The 21491-nt window shown below is 51.4% G+C and overlaps 2 protein-coding genes across 3 annotated transcripts; both read left to right on the top strand.

Annotated features, from left to right (window-relative positions):
• Positions 1-863: 863 nt before the first annotated feature.
• CRX (cone-rod homeobox) lies at positions 864-8064 on the top strand. 2 transcript variants are annotated; one of them, XM_037005845.2, is made up of 3 exons: positions 864-963; positions 1674-1825; positions 5170-8064. In XM_037005845.2, the coding sequence occupies exons 1-3, from the start codon at positions 864-866 to the stop codon at positions 5794-5796; spliced, it is 879 nt and encodes a 292-aa protein (XP_036861740.1). In that variant the 3' UTR covers positions 5797-8064. The 2 variants fall into 2 exon arrangements, with proteins under 2 accessions (XP_036861740.1, XP_036861739.1); XM_037005844.2 differs by having other exon boundaries at positions 1629-1825.
• Positions 8065-15979: 7915 nt separating this feature from the next.
• TPRX2 (tetrapeptide repeat homeobox 2) lies at positions 15980-17911 on the top strand. The gene is made up of 3 exons (XM_073226369.1): positions 15980-16004; positions 16563-16729; positions 17228-17911. The coding sequence occupies exons 1-3, from the start codon at positions 15980-15982 to the stop codon at positions 17909-17911; spliced, it is 876 nt and encodes a 291-aa protein (XP_073082470.1).
• Positions 17912-21491: the final 3580 nt, after the last annotated feature.

Here is a 21491-nt window from a genome sequence, read left to right as displayed (position 1 = left end):
GATGACAGCAGTGACCCCTCCCACGGCGGCCTGGCACTTACTGCGTGTCAGGTGAAACACGTCAGTGCATTTAACCCTCACACAACCTGAAGATATAAATGTTATTTTCATTCCCATTTGCCGACGAGGCAACTGACGCACTTGAAGACCGATTGCTGGGAGAAAGGAAGGATGGCCTTACTTTGCTGATGGTTTCCGGTTCGTTCCACTCCACCCGGCTCTCAGCCAGACACGGGACTGCCCGGTTCTCTACACCAAGGCCAGTCAGTGCTGGAGTCATCAAACCTCTTTTATCTTTGCCAACCTGATGGGTCAGACGTGGTCCTGGAAGATAATCCCTCACTGTCATTTTAATGTGACGCTCCCTCCGGGTGGTCAACCATCCTGGTTTGTCTGGGACTCTTGAGATTCGGGTGCTGAAAGTCCCACATCTCTAGAAAACCTCTCCAGCCCAGGCAGGACGGGACAGCTGGTTGTCCCACTCTCTGTGATTCTGTGTGAGGCCGAACATTTTTTCTGGGGTTGTAGGAAGGGAAGATCTTGGAGAGAGAAGTGACGGGATTGGATTTTTTTAAAGCATAGGGTAGGAATCAGAGCTTCCACTTAGGGTGTCCACAGCTCCAGCTCTTGCTTTACAGAGAGTCTTGGTGAGCCTTTGATGACCTTCAACAGAGGACCGTTTTATAGGTGGGGAAACTGAGGTAGAGAGATGAGATAATCGCCCAAGGTCACATACTTAAGAAGAGACTGAAGCAAGATTTGAACTTGAGCTGCCCATCATCACCTGGTAACTGGGGAGTGTTTGAGTGACCCCCCCTCTCTTGCAGGCCCACTGACCTGGGCCCCCAGGGCTCCCGAAGATCATGATGGCTTATATGAACCCAGGGCCCCACTATTCCGTCAACGCCTTGGCCCTAAGTGGCCCCAGTATGGATCTGATGCACCAGGCTGTGTCCTACCCGAGTGAGTACAGACCTACTGCTGCCCCAGGCTGGCCCACCCTCCGGTCCCCTGCCCTCAGGAAGGTGGCCGCTTACAGTGGGATGTCACCAGCCCTATGTGTTCCCCTGCAAGGGCACAACAGTGTCCCCATGTCACTCAGGATGCAGGGGACACATATGGACAGTCATAGAAATTTAGGATACTGGTTCCCTATGGAGCAGAGGAGAGGGGAAATGAGAGGAATTTCCATCTGTCAGCAGTGCTTTATTGCCAAGAGCCGTGAGCCCTCGGTTTTTGTGCGTTATGTCCTTAGCTGTTTCCCTCTTCTCATTAAGCTGAACATTGTGGACCTGCCATGTCTATAGGCTGGAAATGGTCGAATATCCACAATGTCATGTTCCAGCTGAATGAGTCTCAGGGCTTAAGAGATTGTAGATGGGGTGAAAATCAAACCCATGCTTCCTTGCAGGGCTAAAGCCAGTTCTCCTTGGGTTGAGGCATGAGCCCCAAAATGACAGGCAAAGAGGGATCCTGTTCCCAGGGGGTCTAGCAGGCCTATGAGAATGAGATCTGGAAGGTCAGGGGAGAAGTGTACCCTTAGTCCCGGCAGACAAACACCCAGAAAGGGCTTCTCGGTGGCCCATACAACCTCGGGGCCTCCTACCAGCAGACAAAGAGAAGGGGAGGTCCAGGCCGCCTGAGGGTCTCCTCCTCCTGCCCCTCCACCCCAGGTGCCCCAAGAAAGCAGCGGCGGGAACGGACCACCTTCACGCGAAGCCAGCTGGAGGAGCTGGAGGCCCTGTTCACCAAGACCCAGTACCCGGATGTGTATGCCCGCGAGGAGGTGGCTCTGAAGATCAATCTGCCCGAGTCCAGGGTTCAGGTGGGGTGTTCTGGTCCCTGGGCCCATTCTGGCCCTTCCCGGGACCCGGAGTAAAGGGAGGAGAGAGAGGTCTCAGAGTAACAGCCAAAGTCGTGAGGGGCCCTCCCTAGCAAGCCCTCACCCCTGTCATTTCACTGGCCCTCCTCTCACTACTCTTGCCCCTTCTCACTCCACTCCAGCCACACTGAGCACTGGCATTGCCTCTAACATGCCCATCAAGCACATTCCTGCCTCAGGACCTTTGCACTCTACCTGGACCGTTTGGTCCCTGTCACTTTGTTCAAGTCTTTCAACCAATCAAGTCACCTTGTCCAGCAGTGAGATTTATGCCGCTGCCATTTGCAATTAAAGCCACCCCTACTGTACTGTGCTCCTTATGCTGCACAACTGGTTCTTCCATAGTATTTATCAGTTTCTAAAATACCATGTGATTTACTTTCTTACTGTTTATTTATAATCTACCTCAACTAGAATGTCAACTCCACTGAGGTGTCCCCAAAGTAGTAGAAGATGGTTAATACATGCTTATTAACTGATTGGATAGATGGATGGGTGGATGACTAGAGGGATGACTGGATGGTTGAATGATGGATGGGTGGATGGATGGATGATGGACGAATAGAGGGATGGATCAATGTATGGGTGGATGAATAGAGGGAGGGATTGATGATGGATGGATGATGGATGGGTGGATGGATGAGTGGATGGACGAATAGAGGGATGGATGGGTGGATGATGGATGGGTGGATGGTTGGATGATAGATGGGTGGATAGATGGATGGATGGGTGGATGGGCAGATGGACGAACAGAGGGATGGACAGATGTATGGGTGGATTAATAGAGGGAGGGATTGATGATGGATGGATGATGGATGGGTGGATGGTTGGATGATGGATGGGTGGATGGTTGGATGATGGATGAATGGATGGGTGGATGGGTGGATGATGGATGGATGGATAGATGGATGGATGGATGGATGGATGGGTGGATGATGGGTGGATGATGGATGGATGGATGGATGAATAGAGGGATGGATGGATGTATGGGTGGATGAATAGAGGGAGGGATTGATGATGGATGGATGATGGATGGGTGGATGTATGGATGGATGGATGGATGATGGATGGGTGGATGGATGGATGGATGGATGGATGGATGGAAGGATGGATGGATGGATGGGTGGATGGATGGGTGGATGATGGATGGGTGGATGGATGGATGGATGGATGGATGGGTGGATGATGGATGGGTGGATGGATGGATGGATGGATGGATGGATGGGTGGATGGATGGATGGATGGATGGAAGGATGGATGGATGGATGGATGGATGGAAGGATGGATGGATGGGTGGATGATGGATGGATGGATGGATGGAAGGATGGATGGATGGATGGGTGGATGGATGAGTGGATGGACGAATAGAGGGATGGATGGGTGGATGGTTGGATGATAGATGGGTGGATAGATGGATGGATGGGTGGATGGGTAGATGGACGAATAGAGGGATGGATAGATGTATGGGTGGATGAATAAAGGGAGGGGTTGATGATGGATGGATGATGGATGGGTGGATGGTTGGATGATGGATGGATGGATGGGTGGATGGGTGGATGATGGATGGATGGATGGGTGGATGGATGGATGGATGATGGATGGATGGGTGGATGATGGATGGGTGGATGGATGGATGGATGGATGGATGGATGGGTGGATGATGGATGGGTGGATGGATGGATGGATGCATGGATGGATGGGTGGATGGATGGATGGATGGATGGATGGAAGGATGGATGGATGGGTGGATGATGGATGGATGGATGGATGGAAGGATGGATGGATGGATGGATGGATGGATGGGTGGATGGATGAGTGGATGGACGAATAGAGGGATGGATGGGTGGATGGTTGGATGATAGATGGGTGGATAGATGGATGGATGGGTGGATGGGTAGATGGACGAATAGAGGGATGGATAGATGTATGGGTGGATGAATAAAGGGAGGGGTTGATGATGGATGGATGATGGATGGGTGGATGGTTGGATGATGGAGGGATGGATGGGTGGATGGGTGGATGATGGATGGATGGATGGGTGGATGGATGGATGGATGATGGATGGATGGGTGGATGATGAATGGGTGCATGGATGGATGGATGGATGGATGGGTGGATGATCGATGGGTGGATGGATGGATGGATGGATGGATGGATGGGTGGATGGATGGATGGATGGATGGAAGGATGGATGGATGGGTGGATGATGGATGGATGGATGGATGGAAGGATGCATGGATGGATGGATGGATGGATGGGTGGATGGATGAGTGGATGGACGAATAGAGTGATGGATGGGTGGATGATTGGATGATAGATGGGTGGATAGATGGATGGATGGGTGGATGGGTAGATGGACGAATAGAGGGATGGATAGATGTATGGGTGGATGAATAAAGGGAGGGATTGATGATGGATGGATGATGGATGGGTGGATGGTTGGATGATGGATGGATGGATGGGTGGATGGGTGGATGATGGATGGATGGATGGATGGATGGATGGATGGATGGAAGGATGGATGGATGGGTGGATGATGGATGGATGGATGGATGGAAGGATGGATGGATGGATGATGGATGGATGGATGGATGGATGGATGGATGGAAGGATGGATGGATGGATGGATGGATGGATGGGTGGATGGATGAGTGGATGGACGAATAGAGGGATGGATGGGTGGATGGTTGGATGATAGATGGGTGGATAGATGGATGGATGGGTGGATGGGTAGATGGACGAATAGAGGGATGGATAGATGTATGGGTGGATGAATAAAGGGAGGGATTGATGATGGATGGATGATGGATGGGTGGATGGTTGGATGATGGATGGATGGATGGGTGGATGGATGGATGGATGATGGATGGATGGATGGATGGATGGATGGATGGCTGAATGGATGGATGGGTGGATGGTTGGATGATGGATGGATGGATGGGTGGATGGATGGATGGATGATGGATGGATGGATGGATGGATGGATGGATGGGTGAATGGATGGATGGGTGGATGGATGGATGATGGATGGGTGGATGGATGAGTGGATGGACGAATAGAGGGATGGATGGATGTATGGGTGGATGAATAGAGGGAGGGATTGATGATGGATGGATGATGGATGGGTGGGTGGATGGTGGATGGAGTGCCCCATAACTGATTGCAAAGTGGAGAGGTGTGACTCTGGTGTGTCTTGCCAATAAGTACCGTCATCACTGGGCCCCTTGAGGGCTCTCCTGGGCTTTCCTCCCCACTTACCCACCCCAATCTCCCCTCTTACCTCTCAGGTTTGGTTCAAGAACCGCAGGGCTAAATGTCGACAGCAGAGGCAGCCCGCAGGGGCCCAAGCCAAGGCTCGTCCTGCCAAGAGGAAGGCGGGCACACCTCCAAGATCCTCCACAGACATCTGTCCAGAGCCCCTGGGCATCTCAGATTCCTACAGCCCCCCTTTACCCGGCCCCTCAGTCTCGCCCCCGGCAGCACTAGCCACAGTGTCCATTTGGAGTCCAGCCTCAGAGTCTCCTTTGCCTGAGGCCCAGCGGGCTGGGCTGGTGGCCTCAGGGCCTTCTCTGACCTCAGCGCCCTTTGCCATGACCTATGGCTCCACCTCTGCTTTCTGCTCTTCCCCCTCAGCCTACGGGCCCCCTGGCTCCTTCTTCAGTGGCCTGGACCCCTACCTTTCTCCCATGGTGCCCCAGCTGGGGGGCCCGGCTCTCAGCCCCCTCTCTGGCCCTTCCGTGGGACCCTCCCTGGCCCAGTCCCCCACCTCCCTGTCAGGCCAGAGCTATGGTACCTACAGCCCCCTGGACAGCCTGGAATTCAAGGACCCCACAGGCACCTGGAAATTCACCTACAACCCCATGGATCCTCTGGACTGCAAGGATCAGAGTGCCTGGAAGTTTCAGATCTTGTAGAAGACACTCCCCTCCATCTCTCTGCATCTCTTGTCTAAATCTTCCTTCCTGTGGGTTGTCTAAACCTGCGCTGGAACAGCATCCCTGAGAGAGTAAGAACCGCGAGCCATCCTTCCAAAGGTTGTGGCCTCTGAAGCTGCAAATGCAGCTACGCTCAGCAAAGCCCACCCCCTCCTGCCTGGAAGAGAAGCCTCTCCCTCTCCCGGGGCAGCCCAGCGGGTCTTGGGGATTCTCTCTCCACCCCAACACCATCTCACACGGATTCTAATCGGCATTTTAGATCATAAGTCCCAGACCCCAGACACCGGTGTTGAGAATTTGTCCTGAGATGAAATGAAACCAAAGTTGCAGTTGATCTGGGGTAATGTTCAGGTCGGCATCAACATGCCCTTGAGCGATCAGGGAGGGAGGCTCAACTCCTTACTTTCGATTTGGGAAGCTTTTTTAGCACATGGCTAGAGATCCTTCTAGAAGTTCCAAAGACAGACTTGAAGAAGCCCCATTGCGGAACCTTAGGCCAGCTGCACAGGTAAATTAAAACATCCATAGGGCAATTTTTAAGATGCCACAAATGTCAGGTTTATGCGGTACGGTTAAGGGGCTGTTTGATATATATGCCTTTCTTGTGTTTCATCTTAGACACTTCATCATTCACCCATGCATTCATTTGGACATGGGAAATGGGCATATTTGGTAGGAGAATGGAAGGCAAATTCCCTTTTCATGTCTACTATATTTTTCCCTTTGTTTAGGATTTTCTAAAGATGAATTTCACTCAAACATTGTCTGGGGTGCACCAGCTATAGCTCTGGGTATTTCCAAGAGAAGAGGTGGTGGACAGGCTTCCCACCTGTAAATATACGAGAAGCGCAGGGTAGGCAGAGCGCTGGATTTAGAGGAAACCTGCACTGAAGTGTACAATCCCTTTTTTAGATTGTTTGTTTCCAGTTTTGATTTTGGGATGGGACAACAGAGCTGGGCCAGAGGAAGTCTGTCTGGGCAGTACCAGATTCTTTCAACAAAACCTGAGCCACAGCAACAGAGACCAGCCTTGTGAGAATTTTAAGAGGATTTAGGCATTCTGGTACTCTTGGGAGCTTGCTGCTCTGGCCTCTGCCTCCTCACTGGGAATCTCCTTTCATTTTTGTCTGGGGGAAGCAGGAGCCATGCACTTTCCACTGGTGGGTATCACAAGGCCTGGGGGAAAGAAGGGGGATGGGAAGACCATGGCATGCTGGTGTATTTTAACAACGGCTTCTCCAAAGAGGAAAAGCTGCGATGTGTCGGGTTTGCCAATTTCTGTGGTGTAAATATTCCTGCTGAGTCTGATTTCAAGGCACCAATCCTATGTCACTGAAGGCGCAGTTGGGAAGTGATGCCATCTGTGCGTGTGAGCGGGCACAAGCTGGCCCTGGGCCCCAGTGTGGCAAGGGATGTCGGGAGCAAGGCCCCATGAGAGGTGGGGCTGGAGGCGTGAGATGACTTTCTGGGCCCAGGCTGGGAGAGGCCCACAGGACTTGGTCCCTCCAGGGGCACACGATCACAAGAGTCCACGAAGACGGTTCACTCAGCACGCCTCCTGACCATCTGTCTGCCCTGACTCATGCTGGGTTCTGGGGCATTGGACCCCTAGGGCCTCAGAGTCCAGTGCAAGGCACAAAGGATAAACAGAGGAGGACGGCAGAAGCCGGGTGGGGGCTGGAGGAGGGGCGAGGAGGAGGTGCCCCCGTGCTCTGGATCCGTGCAGCTGGGAGCAGGTGACAGGGTCAGTTACTCAGGGGCAGAGACTCCCACGCTCTGCGCTGGAGGCTGGGGTCTCAGGGGTAAATGAGAACCTCTCCCGGCCCCACCAAGGACCCCCTTCACCCAGGAGGATTGTGTCCCAAGCAAACTATCCCAAGGCAGCTTGACGAGGGGGTCCTGACCCGGCCTGAAGGAGGGCGGTGGCGGGTAACAGGCGGGGGGCTGCCATCCGGGCCAGTAGGGGTGGGACTTGAGGAGACCCCAGCCCAGGTGATCCAGGACTTCTCTAGGAGCTGGATGGAATGAGCGATTGAATCTGTTTTGGGAGGTTCCAGCCTCCTCCTCCTGGGCTGCCTCCCGAACTGGGGATGTCGGTGGGTCCACTTTCCATAGCCAGGAAGAACGGCAAGAGAAATGGGGACAGAAGGAAATGAGGCCCTTTATTCCGTGTCCCTTTCCTACTCGCCGGAACCCCAGGTCCCAGTCCTTGGCCACCCACAGAGCGAACACCATTAAAATGTTGCATCCAGCTGAAAGTCGGGGTGATTTTTTTACATTTTCATGGGGGCGGTAAGCTGGGCAGGTCGAAGCAGGGGTTGCTCTGTCCCTTCCCTCTGTCTCTGGGGGCGGGGGTCCCTGCACTTTCCCCTTCTGGTCACCCTCCTGTCCTGGCTATTTCCCTAGAGCCAATCACACAGGGACAAAGGCGCCAGCCAGCCCCCTGTGTGACCTTGCTGGGCCTCAAAGTCCCCCTCTCATCCCGCCTCAGTGACGCACGGCACTACATAAATTAGGCCTGAACAAATAGGAAGGAAAAGAAAAGAGAAAAATTTACAGAGCAGGTACTGTTGGGCAGACGCTGGGGAAAGCCAGTCCTAACTCTTCATTCTCAAAACCACCCACCCAGAGATTTGCCATTCTTATCCCCACTTCACAGATGAGAAAATCGAGGCAAAGGGAGGCCAGGTGACTTGCCCAAGGTCCCACAACTAGGAGGAGGTAGAACTGGGATTCGTGTGCATTTCGTTGCACCCTCTTGGCACGTCCTCCTCCCAACATTTTTGGTCCCGCTTTTCCCTCCGGCTTCTCTCCTTCCCTGTCTCTTCCTTCCTCTGTCTAAACTCAGGTGTGAGTATTTCTCTCCTCTCTCCTCTCTCCTCTCTCTCTCTCTCTCTCTCTTTCCTTCCTCTCTCCTGCCCCCCTTCCCCCCAGCCTGCGCCCCTCTGTCCCTGACTGGGACTAATTTAGCAAATGCTCCAATCTTCTTACCATGGTCCGGCCTCAGCAGAAGGGCAGGGGAATTAGCAGGGATTAGGTTCGGGCTCATGACCCACGGGGGCGGGGACTGGATGGAGAGGACGGAGTTTTAACTAACTGACGCCCTCTCTCTCCCTTCTCCCCTCCATGTGAAATCATGCCCGGGTCACACAATAAGATAAAATCACAGCTAAAACACCTTATTGAGCAATTGCAATGTGCTGGGCGCTGCTAGGCAGCGTCCTTACGGTTTTCTTCCCATGACATGACAGCTGAATGAGGCAGGGACACCCCCATCTCCCCTACTTTATAGATCAGGACGGGTTAAGTAACTTTCCCAAGGCAAACAGATCCGGATGCCAGGCTTCCCGGTGCCTCTAGCTTCCCGGTGTCCCCCAGAGGCTCGGGGACAGGACTGGACTGGCCCCGAGGCTCCCGGCGGGCAAGGGCTGCAGCCCCCCGCCTCCTCTTCACAACTTCAGAGATGATGTTCTCAGCCCCCTCAGAGCACGGAGGAGATGGGGGGGGGATCTAGGGTCGCAGGTTGGGGAAACAGAGAGGAAAACGCACTCCAAGGAGGAAGAACAAAGCGTGGAGGAGATGAGGCTGGGAGAGAAGATGAGACAGATGCCTGCCGGGAGACTGTGCGTGGCGTTACTTCTTCCTCACGTATATGGTGGAATTCACCAGTGAAGCAGGTGGGCTTGGAGTTCTTTGGTAGAAGGTCAATTGTGCACTCAATTTTATTTGTGCATTTACTTAATTTACATATTTTTAAATTTCTTCATATGTCAGTGTCAGAAAATTGTGTTTCTCAAGCAATTTGTCCATTGCTTCTAAGGTGTCAAATGTATATCGGCATACATTTGCTCATAGTCATTAAATGGTATACCAGATATCAAATAAGAAGACTATAAAATCAACCATCCTTGACGTTAGAAATGAAAGAAGAAATAATAGAGATGAGAGCAGAAATTGATAAGATAAAATTCAACAGAAAAAAACAACAGATACAGCTGTTTTGTTAAAGACTAATAAATCAATAACCTCCAAAAACATTTGCCAAGAGAAAAAGAGAGAAATTACCAACATCAAAAATGAAAAAGAGGACATTACCAAAAATCCTTCATTAAAGATGTTAATGAACATAAGAGGTTATTATGAACAATTTTTCACCAAGAAACTTGAAGATGTAGATGACACATTCCTAGCAAAATACAACTTACCAAAGCTTACCAAAATACAACATACCATAGAAAATATAAATAGTCCTATTAAAGAAGAGTAATCCATAATTTACAATTTTCACACAAAGAACACCCCATGCTCATTTGACTTTGCCAACAAATTCCACATAACAATCAAGAAAGAAATTATGTCAATCTTAGGCAAACTTCCAGAGAATTGAAAGAAAGAGAACAATTTTCCTTTTATTTCATGATGGCTGCATAACTTTGATATAAAAAACCTGGTGAGAACATTGAAGTAAAGGAAAATTATAGATCACAAATTTAGATATCAAAATCCCAGACAGAATATGATCAAAGCAAATCCAGCATAGATAAGGAAATGACAATATATTCTGCCCTGTTGAATTTTATTCCAGGAATGCAAGGATAGTTTCATATTCAAAAACCGAGGAATGTCATTTGCCACATTAATGGTATAATGAGATCCTATCATCTCAGGATATTCAGGGGAAGCATCTGATAAAACTTAAAATCCATTTTTGATGAAGAATAACAAGCTCTTAGAAACAAGGAAGAGAAGTGAATTCCAAGGTATCAGCAAAGGAACTGTATAGAAGACACGTTTAAAGTTGAAATGTTGACAGCTTTCCTCTGTTACTGGGAATGAGAGTCATACCACTTCTCTCCAACACTGTACTGAAGGTCTGTGCAATAAGGAACTACAGATGCAATCAGGAAAGAAAAGGAAACAAAGGCATGATGATTTAGAAAAAAAGAAAACTCTCATTATTTACAGGTGACATGACTGTTTAGGTTGAAAAACCCAACAGAATATACAAATGATCATTTCTAGTGAATACAAGAATTTCACAGTGTCACTGGGTACAAGTCAGCATAACAAAAACTGATTATTTTTGTATATTCTAGTCACAAACAACTAGGAAATTAGTTTTTTAAAAATAGGTACAATTTACAATAACATGAATTAGGGAAAGTGACAAATCTGTGGACGATCTCTTGGCAGAAAACTATAACACATAAAGATTAAAGTGGACTGTAATGAATGGAAAGGTGTTCAACTTCACTGGCCACCAGGAAAATATAAAATAAAGCCACATGATCTTCCGCTACAAACCCATTAGCATGACTAAAATAAAAGACAATGCTAAGTTTTAGTAACCATGCAGAGTCACTGGACATATAAAATGGCAAAATCACTTTGGAAATCTATTAAACATTATCTGCTAAATTTGAGCAGATGCTTCCTCTGTGGCTGGGAGATTCCACTTCTAAAAATATACCAACAGAAATGAACATGTGTGTATTATTGTTGTAATAACACAAAACTGGAACCAACTCAATGCATAAATTAATGGTGCTGATGCGTGAATGCATAAATTAATGGTGCTCTACTGTGTAATGGAAAACTACGCAGACATCAGAAGGCATAAGCAGAAAATGGCTACAGGCAACAGGGGTGGCTGTTGCAAACACTGATGAACGAAAAAAAGCAAACACAAAGGAGGACGTATTTGATGATTCTATGCATGTCAAGTTCAAAAGCACAGGCAAAACGAATCTGTGGTATCAGAAGACAGGAGAGCAGTTATCTTTGGTCAAAACTGGGAGCCGCCATAAAGGAACTTTGTATTGCTGGGAATATTCTATTTCTCACCCACTCTGGGAGGTGGACAGAGGTGTGTTCTCTTTGTGATAACTCGCTGATGTGTGCATTTTCTCAACCAATGTTCTAATTCAGCGAAACATTAAAAAAAAAAATGTTTCCATTCTATTGAGACTGAAACCCATTTCCTAGGACAAAAGGAAGCCCAGACAGGTGGGCTGCAGGGGAGACACTTTTCAGAGAAAGCCTAAAGCCCAGAGCAGTTGATGGAAAAGGGGTTCTTTCCCATGGAGTCCACTGAGACTCAGAGGAACTTGGGAAAAAGGAGCCTTATTCCCAGAAGGAAGAGAATGTGGTCCAGAGATCAGAAAAAAGGAACCAATTTTCTGAAAAGAGAATAGACCTTATTTCCTTTAATACACACTGGCTTCATTCATCACTGCACTGTGGGCGATGAAGCCATCATAATTCTCCCAGACCCACAGTCACTCTCCACCGGACCCCCTCTCCTAGCAGCTTTGCGTCCCCCTAGGCGCAGGCTATGCCTGTGGGTGTATCCACGTCCTCTTTGCAAGTTTCTACACTTCCTGGCCTCTCTGTTTTGCTCCTGAAGTTTGGCTCAAGAACCATCTGCTCTCAGAACCAGCTGGGATATAGATAGGCAAGGGGGTAAATAACGGGAAGATGTGTGGATGGATGGACGGACAGGATACATGATCATGCACTATACTGAATTTGGAAACTGGATACTTTGGGAACAGGAAGGAAAATATTGGAAGTCACAAACAGAGAATTTTTATGGAATGAAGAGTCACAAGATTCTTCTGCAGGTTAGAGAAGAGTGCCCTGTCCACCCAACTGGGAGGAGAGAGGGCGCAAGACAGACAGTCGGTCATGGCAGAGGGAGGGACTCAGGGTAGGGGTACAGCCAGCAAAGACCCCAGTTCACAATTACGACACACTTAGAACCGTGCCTGGCATAAAAGAAAAATGTGTAAATTTCTCTTTTTCTCTGCCTCCCTCTATCTTATATTTTTTGTTTGCTTCCATTTCTCACATCTGTCTCCCTGTCTCTGCGTCTTTCTGTCTGTTTCCTGGGAGTAACCTCAGGCTTCCTCCCAGGCCCCCCCGAGATCTGGCCCCGGTTCACTCCTCTGTCCTTCCCTGTCTGCCTTCCCAGACTCTTCTTGTCCCTGAAACAAGCCAGACTCCAGGACGAAGGCCAGGGGTGGCGGACGAGGTGGGTGAGGGAAGCTGTCCGCTTACAGCCATGTTTCTCAAAGTGTGATCGCTATCATAATATAAATTGGTCAGGGGGTTGGAATTGCAGCCTGTAGATGCGGCCAGTGAATCTGTAACACCTGGTTACGTTGACGGAAAGTAACTGCCCTAGCGGGGGTGAGGAGTTAAGTAGTGTGTAACTGTTGAATCATTGTGTTGCGTACTTGAAACCAATATAATATAGTAGATCAACTATACTTAAAAAAAAAAAAAAGCTTGGTCCCTGATTCAAATTCAGCAACAGCAGGAGCTTCTGGGAAGTTGTTAGAAATGCGCATTTTTCGGCTCCACCCCCCAGAGCTGTTGAAGTGAAAACTGGAGAAAGGTCCAGTAATCTGGGTTTTAACAAGCCCTCCCAAGGGAATGCGATGCCCACTAGAATCTGAAAATCGCTGGCTTAGACAACGTGAGGTGCTTCCGTGGGGGCTGGTTTTCCGGGCGATACTGTTTGTCCTGCTAGTCCTGCAGAGTGGAAGCAAGCCTGGGAGAAACCACTGCCTTTGCCCCCGGGCATAAACCTGTAGGGCCAGGGGTGGGCTCTTCCAGATGCTGCGTCAGTCTCTCTTCCGGGCTGTGGGCCTGAGAGCTCCCAGGCACGTGCTGGGGCAGGATGTATAATCCCATCGTGTGGGCGGGTAAACAAGGCCCAGCTGGGGAGGATGTCTCTGTCCAAGGTCAGGCAGCAGAAAATGATAGGGTCCTCCAGGGATCCCCGACTGCTCAGACATTGGCGCATGGAGTTCAAGGGAGTTTGCTAAATACAAAAAGGAATAGAAAAGCAGCTTCAGCTAGCTGGGAGCCGGCCCAACACTCACAGCCAAGCCTTGGGGCCCTCCTGCTGAATATAAATATTCGCACACAGCCCAACCGGACCAAGGTCAGTCTCTGATTGTGCTCAAGTGACCTGTCGGTAATCACGTTTCATCACTAAGAGACACACCTTGTCCAAACCACGAAAGACCAATGTTCCTCATTCAGACTAGCTTGAGTGACACTTTCTATACCAGTCCCGGCTCCAGCCCCCACCTGGGCTGTGGCCCCTGCTCACTTGCTAGATAAGTTACTCAAACACAGAATTACCTCCATTTCCTGACATCATAAAACCCAGAGCAAAACCACTCTTCTTTTTTGAACACTGTGGTTAAAATATACAGAATATAAAAGTAACCATTTAAACTACTTTTAAGTATGCAGTTCAGTGGCATTAAGGACATTCACAGTGTTGAGCAACGGTCACCACGGTCCTGAGGACTTCTTTCATTTAGCAGAACTGCAGCTCTGTCCCCATGAAACCCTCTCCCCTCATTGCCTCCTCCCCCCAGGCCCTGGTATCCACTTGCTATCTATGAATTTGCCTATTCTAGAAATTTCATATAAGGGGAATCGGGCAACATGCCTTCTCTTTTGTCTGGCTTACTTCATTTAGCATCATGCTCTTGAAGTTCATCCGTGTTGCTCTATGTATCAGAACCTCCTTCTTTTTCAAGCTAAATAATACTCTGTCCTATGGATGTACCACAATTTGTATCTTCGTTCAGCCAATCAATGGGCCCTTGCATTTGTCTATTGTGACTATTGCTGCTCTGAGTACGGGGGTACAAGTATTTGTCTGAGTCCCTGATTTCAGTTGTTTAGGCATAAAAGTGACTTTTCTTTGAACCTTCCCCAAAATGGTCTCTTGCAAGCCCAAATACTATGTAGGTCATTTCCGATACCCTCGTACCTGAGACCCTTCTCTGATTTCTCTGGTGTGCGTCCCCCTCATTGCCATGAGATGGTAAACCCAAATTTGCTCAACTACTGGTGTCTTTCTGGTGACCGTGGCTGAGGGCCAATGCTAGATATCACCAAGCCTGTCTCAAAAACCAGCCTACACTCCCAAAGCATGGTGAGGTCAAATCGCCATCCCCTCACCTTCCAATCCCAGGCATGGTCCCCCTTCTCAGTCTTTGACAGTCTAATCAGCAAAATGTTCCCTGCATTTCTTTGAATAAGTCAGACAGGAGGTGGCCACTAGTCACAGCTTCTAGACCAAGGAAATTGCTAGATTACCCCTTGTTGACAGCAGAGCCTTCACTGTCCTAGAGACCAGACCTCCCAGCTTCCCAAGAAGCAGAAAAAATGTCCAGTTAGGGCAGAATGCTGCCAGAGAGATGGATAAACTTCCAGCTATGGCAGATGCCACCATGAGACACTAAGTGGCAGTTCCAGAGAGACAGGAAAAGCTCTAATGACAAAATCTCCTGGCTGTTTCATTTTGGATTGGATCACCCACTTAATGTTCATCTTGCACTAACTTTAACAAAGTCCCCGGGGAATGAGCATTGTGGGTGGAGACCCCTGACCCCAGTGCCCAGCAGACCTTATCCAAGGCAGCAGCCCAGGCTGATGCTCAGACCAAGTCTATGCAGCTGGGAGGGGCTGGATCCTGCGACCCAAGTCCCGGAGTCCGGCCCAGAGAGCCCACCCGTTCATCCACCGCAAAGGGAAACGGGCAGCTAGCTTGTCCACCTGCGCCCGCAGGTACCAGCACGGACACCACAGCACCGTCGGGGCCAGGCGGCTGAGCACTCCCCAGGCCGGGATCCGTGGCACCTTGGAGAATGGATGGAGGGACCAGGGAGGCCTCGGGGGCGCGGGGAGGCGGCTGCTGGGTGGTCCAGGCAGGAGAGGCTGGTGGCCGCCAGGACGGTGGGAAGGTGTTCCAGGAGCTGGAAGGGATAGGATGAGGCCTAGGCACCGGCTGGCGGGCTGGAGGGGCCGATTCCTGAGATGGGTACCCTACACCGGGCAACGCTGGGTTCCTCCGGGCTGAGCCCACGCCCCGAGGTGGGGGATGGACTGGATGGAGCCTGGGTTCCCTCGAGGTTTCTCGCCCCCACAGCAGGGCCCCAGCGCAGTAGCTGCTCAATAATGAAAAATTAACCAATCACCGCGACTCCGCCTCCAGGGGGTGGGGCTGGGGCCGGGAGAGGGAGGATCCCAGGACCCTTAGGGCGGTACTGGGTGGGCGCGGCATCCAGGTGAGATTTAAGCCTCAGGCCCTGTGCACCCAGCCTCAAACGCAGGGAGCTGAGTGGCGAGAAGGATGCAAGAGCCCGGGTCCTTCGGGGGTGAGTCTGGGTTGCCAGAGGGGCAGGGCCAGTGGCTGGTTTGTCAGGGTGGGGTCCTGGGGCCTGGCATCCAGAGAAGGGCCCACTGTCTGGGAGGGCTTCCTGCCCCAGGTGTGGAGAGGACTTAGCAGGGCTCGGAGAGTGGAATTCCGTTGTCAGGACAAGCTGGGCAGAGGGCGTGGCCCAGGGTGGGCGCCTGCTGGTGTCTGGGTGGCTTTGGCGCTTAGATGGGGGCAGGGATGCAAGTGAGGCAGGGGCCTACCTTGCTCCAGCCTGCGTGAGCCCGAGGAGGGCCCGGCCCGGTCTGCCCTCCCCGCGAGGGCCCTGTGATGATAACACAGGCGCTGTTACCAGGCCCATTGCAAAGATGGGTCCGAATGAGGCCCAGATGGGCCATGGCTGGGGCTGGGAGGTGGACAGCCAGGGCCTGATCCGCAGACCACACTCAGCCGCAGCGGTGCCTCCCGCCCTTAGGCCTGAGCCCCCAAATGCTCACAAGGGCCCTGTCCTTGGCAGGCTGGGGGCTGTCTGGGTCTGACCCGTCTCCGCCTTGGCCAGGCTCCGCACTGTCATCAAGGCCTCCGAGACAGCGGCAGGAGCGAACTGTTTACAGCAAAGAGCAGCAGCAGGAGCTGGAGAAACGCTTCCAGATGAACCAGTACCCCACCTACGTGGAGCGCGAGGCCCTGGCAGCCAGGCTCAACCTGCGGGAGCAGCAAGTGCAGGTCAGACCCAGTTCCCAGACCCCCTCCCCCACCCCAGCCCCGTCATCCCAAGACCCGCTGGGCAGGCGCACTTACCGCATGCGGGGCCCTGGGCCACCTCCCGTCCTCTGTCCTGGATCACACAGCCAGCAAAGGGACCCCAAGTGCACCCAGCCACTGGACCTCGAGTCCACCGCAACCCTGTGCTGTACAAACGGGCCAACACCATCTCGCCCAGACCCACGGTCCACGGGGTGTCCCAGCCCCAGGCCCCAGAGCCTCTATGAACCCAGGGAGCCTCTTGGGCAGACCCTTTCATGGTCTCCGGGCTCTTGGGTGCCAAGCCCTGCCCCTCTTGCCCTCTGCATCTGTGTCCTGTGGGCCTCCTGGAGGTGCATGTTCTGGGGGGTGCAGGCGGAGGTGTAAGGCCCGCCCTTGTCACCGAGGAGCCTCACCCCTGGGGCAGACAGGCATGTGGCGCTGCCCCTTTAACGGCTACTTCCTGTCCTCTGTCCCCAGGTGTGGTTCAAGAACCACAGGGCCAAATACTCAAGATTGCAGGGACTGCCCAGGCGGCGAGGCCGGGGACTCAGCGCTGCACCCAGGGACCCAGGAGCCCCCCACCCTGTGCCCGTCCCTGTTCTTGCAGGTCCCGCGCTCCCAGGGGCCCACCCAGGTTTAGGCAGCCCCGCTGTGCCCAGCCTCGCGAGACTCCTCTCAGCATCAGAGCCCAGAGTGTCCTGTCCCGGCCCAGCCTGGTGGGTCACTGCCCGAGCCCCAGCCCCAGCTCAGGCCCCAGCCTGGTGGGCTCCCGAGCAGCGTGCCCAAGAGGAGGTCCTCGCTGCCCCGGGCCCAGTCCCAGTTCAGGCCCCAGCTTGGTGGGCCCCCAGGCAGGGTGCCCAGGAGAACGTCCCCTCTGCGCCAGCACCAGTCCCAGCTCCAGGCACGGCCTGGGGATTCCCAGCACCAGGAGCCCAGGACGAGGTCCCCGCTGCACCAGCTCAGGCCCCAGTCCCGGCCTGGGTGCACGACCCCTACGCCTCGGCCTTTTCACCAGATCCCGCGCGCGTAGCGGATTTCAACCCGCTCCTCTCACTACCGGACTCTTTCAAGGGACCCCCCTCGTCCGTGGTGTCCCGGTACCCAGAGGGAGATTACTGTGAGGATGAGGACTCCGACCCCAAGACGTTACTGGATTTATAAGGGAAACTGTCCTGAAAACGTCCTGCAGATCCCGCAGGGCAGGGCTCATTGGGCTGTGGTCGGCCTTGGCGTGGCCCCCACGTTTGCTGGGAGGCGGTGGCAGCGGGGTCTTCGCAGCTGGTTCCCCCCCGGGCAGCGAGAAGCGCCTGCATTAGTCCACCCCGCGGAGGTGGCGGGCTGTGTGCCCTGTGCGGCCTCCCGCGTCTCGCTGCTCCAACGTCCCCGCGCGACATTTCAGGCGCACGTGGGTGTTTCTGTGGGTTCCTGCCTCTAGCGACGGACTCGCTGTTTGTGGCATATGCGTCGCTTAGCGGATGCTCCTGAGAGCTTCCTAAAGGACCCTGACCGGCCTTGCGGGGAATCAGATTGAATCTGCATTGAATACATAAGTGGTTTTTGGATTGACTGACAGATGACTTTACAATATGGAGCTTCCCAATCTAAGTATATGACCTATTTACTCCTTCATCTGGCTGTTACTACCAAGTCTCTCCCCACAGTATTATTCAACCATACAGTTTTTAAGTACACGTGCGTGTAGGTTTATTTGTAGTACTTTATTGCCTGACATTTTAGATGGTATTTTACATTTTATATTTAAACTTAATTGTCCTGCATGTTGAATTCTCTTCATTTTGATAACCAACTGGACGTTGCTTTGGGCTGGATAATTTGAAAATTAATAAAGTCCACAGTCACCTTGTAAACAGTTTCCTGCAGAAGAAGTATCGCCTCCTTTGGTATTCCACACCAACCCAGCGTGGTCCCAGAGCCCCTGAAAGCTGTCTCCCCGGCGCCCGCTTCCCTGCCACCCCGCTGTAACTGCCATCGCCCCTGGGTCCCTCACAGTCAGCTCTCTGACCCTGTCCTGCTCCCCCTTAGCAAGGTCTCCAATCCTCTTAGGCCAGGCCAGCCTCAGCTGAGCAGAGAGAGAATCAGATGAGATTTGGGAGGTGCTGGGGCACACAAAACACTGAACCCTCACCCCAGGGGGCCCCTGGCACTGCTGGCAATCTAATTTTCTGTCTATCCCAGGAGAGGAGCTCAGGTCGTGAGACCCTGGGGCATCCTGGGGGTGGGTGGGGGCAGATAAGATTAAAACTCACACCCTGGCCAGAAAGTGGTGGTGTCCCTGGGGATCTCCAGGCACCAAAGGTCCATCAACCAATGGAAAATGGATTAATGCTTTAATGAATGGAGACGTCTGCTTTGCCATGAGTGGCTGGATAGGAAGTGAATGGATTAAGGAGCACATGCTTCTGCCTTCTCCATCTCAGTCCCAGAACCTCACTCCCTTCTGAGTCCAGGAATCTTTACCATCTCCTAGGAAGCTCTCTCAGGCTGTACCCCACCTCACCTCACAATCCCAGGCTGTGTCCTGCCCACCCCCAGAGGAAGCATCTGGACTTCCCACTCAGCTCAAGGAGGGAGGTTGTAACCTCTGAAGGCAGATCTTGGAACTTCCCTATATCTGTGTTCGTCAGAGTTGTGCCAGAGCAAGAACTTCTCACCGGTAGGAAAAAGAATGGTGGCACCCTCAGTCATGGCTGTGATCAGCCTGCGGATCTGCTGGGACTCGTGGTGCTCCCTGTGAGCCACAGTGATCTATCATCTTTGGTGGTTTTCATGGTGATCTTCGTAGGTCCGTGGGTATCCATGGCATCAGTGGTAAAGACAAGAATCTACTAAGTGTTTTACTGGGGAGAAAGTAAAGCTTTTAGACTCAGGTACAGTTTATGTAAGAAAAAGACTGATAAATATGAAAAGAGTTGCTTTTGTCCACCTCACCTGCCTTCACCTGGAGTCTGCTCACAGGAGCCCCCCATTCCAGACAAGTTACCGAGCTGCCCTGAACTCCCAGGTCCACCAGGGTCTTCCAGGCGCCTGCAGGAAGCTCACCTCAGAGAGTCCTCTTGGTTTAGACACCCCTCTTCATTCCAGGTCCGTGGTTTCTGATTCCATGCATTCGGGTAGGACCTGAGACCTTGCAAAGTTCCCAAATGATGCTGCTGGTCCAGGAACCACGCTTTGAGAACCGCTGCTGTAAATCACAGCTCTCGAACTTTGCCACCCACCGGAGTCACCTGGGAGTTTTAACATTTTCTTATCCCAGGCCAATTAAACAGCGTTTCTGGAGGCAGGGCCCGGGCACCAGTGCGTTTTAAAGCTCCCAAGGGAATCCGGTGTACAGGGCCTGAGGTCTGCTCTCAGTCAAATCTCTGCCGAGGAGTAGTAGATGTATCCATTACACGGTTCTGGCTGCTTACCAAATCAGTGTTTTCGATCGGTTAGGTTTGAGCTGTACGTTATACTAATGGAAGCAAATGTAATGTTCCTCTGTCTTTTCCCTGCTTTTCTCCCCTTGAATGTGGAGCACTTGGAGATGGAGAATGGGGAGCCGATTTTTGCTGTCATTGCTAAGACCAGACAAAGACTTTATTTCACAAAAAGAAAATTCAAAATCGCTGTATCTGATTGCCCCTGTCGCCAAAACTCATCTTAAGAAATCAAGTGCCATAAAAAGAAAGATTTTTAATGGTCATCCTTGTTTGTATAGTAAATGAATACAGTAGCTGCCGGTAATTTTGTTTGTGAAAAAAGAATTAAACCATTTTGTTGGACTCTGACGTTTCTCTAAATAAAACGCCTAACAGGAAATAATCCTAAAGTATTGTCGTTTAAAACCTGTAACAGTAAATAATGTGCGTAGAGGCACAGTTGGGTCAGATCAAAGATGCGGCTCATTCTGGGGGCCCCACAGGACTGACAAGAGACCGGTTGTGTGCCTGTCTGTTGTGATGCCTTGTGACCACCAGGGGGCACCAACACCCCATTCCTGGGGCTCTAGGGTGGGATAGGGGAAGCGCTCCACATTCAAGAAGTTCTTGAAAACACACGGAGGTAACATTTTATTTGTTTCTGTCGGTATAATTTCAAGCTAAAGCCAAACCGTTAGAGAACACTAATTTGGCAAGGAGTTGGAACCATGGCTGGTGGGAATTTAAATCGGAAGAACGCCCTTGGAAAACAGTCGGCAGAAGCTATTAAATCCCATCACACGCACGTCTTATGATCCAGCAATTCCAGCCCTGGGAGTGTTCCCAGCAGAGAAGCGCACCCAGACACTTGCAAAAGACACATTAGAAGGTGCATTAAGGATTATAAACCCAAATTAGAAACTTTCCACATGCCAATCAACAACACAATGGATAAAATCAGCCTCCGTGCATTCACCTGTCGGTGAGCGCAAATCTCAAGAGCGTCATGATGAGCAAAGGACACCAGATGCACAAATGTTGCTTTGAGACTTAATTTATAAAGAGTATAGAACTTCTTACTGGTTTTCAGAGTGACTTACAATTTTGCATTTCTCCCAGGCCTGTGGTCTCAGTGTGAGTCCCTCTCAAGTTTTTATGCTTGCAAACCTAAAACCCAGGGTGATGGTATTAGGAGGCAGGGCCTCTGTGAGGTGATTAAGCCATGAGGGTGGGGTCCCCAGGAATGGGATTAGGACCTTTAGAAAAGGGGCCCCAGAGGGCTAGTGCCCACCCCACTCCCCAACTTCCACCCTGTCCTATAC

Source organism: Manis javanica, chromosome 17, assembly GCF_040802235.1.
Source record: "Manis javanica isolate MJ-LG chromosome 17, MJ_LKY, whole genome shotgun sequence".
Classification (NCBI taxonomy): domain Eukaryota; kingdom Metazoa; phylum Chordata; class Mammalia; order Pholidota; family Manidae; genus Manis; species Manis javanica.
Note: the sequence above shows the minus strand (reverse complement) of the source record. Positions and strands in the feature narration are given on the sequence as shown.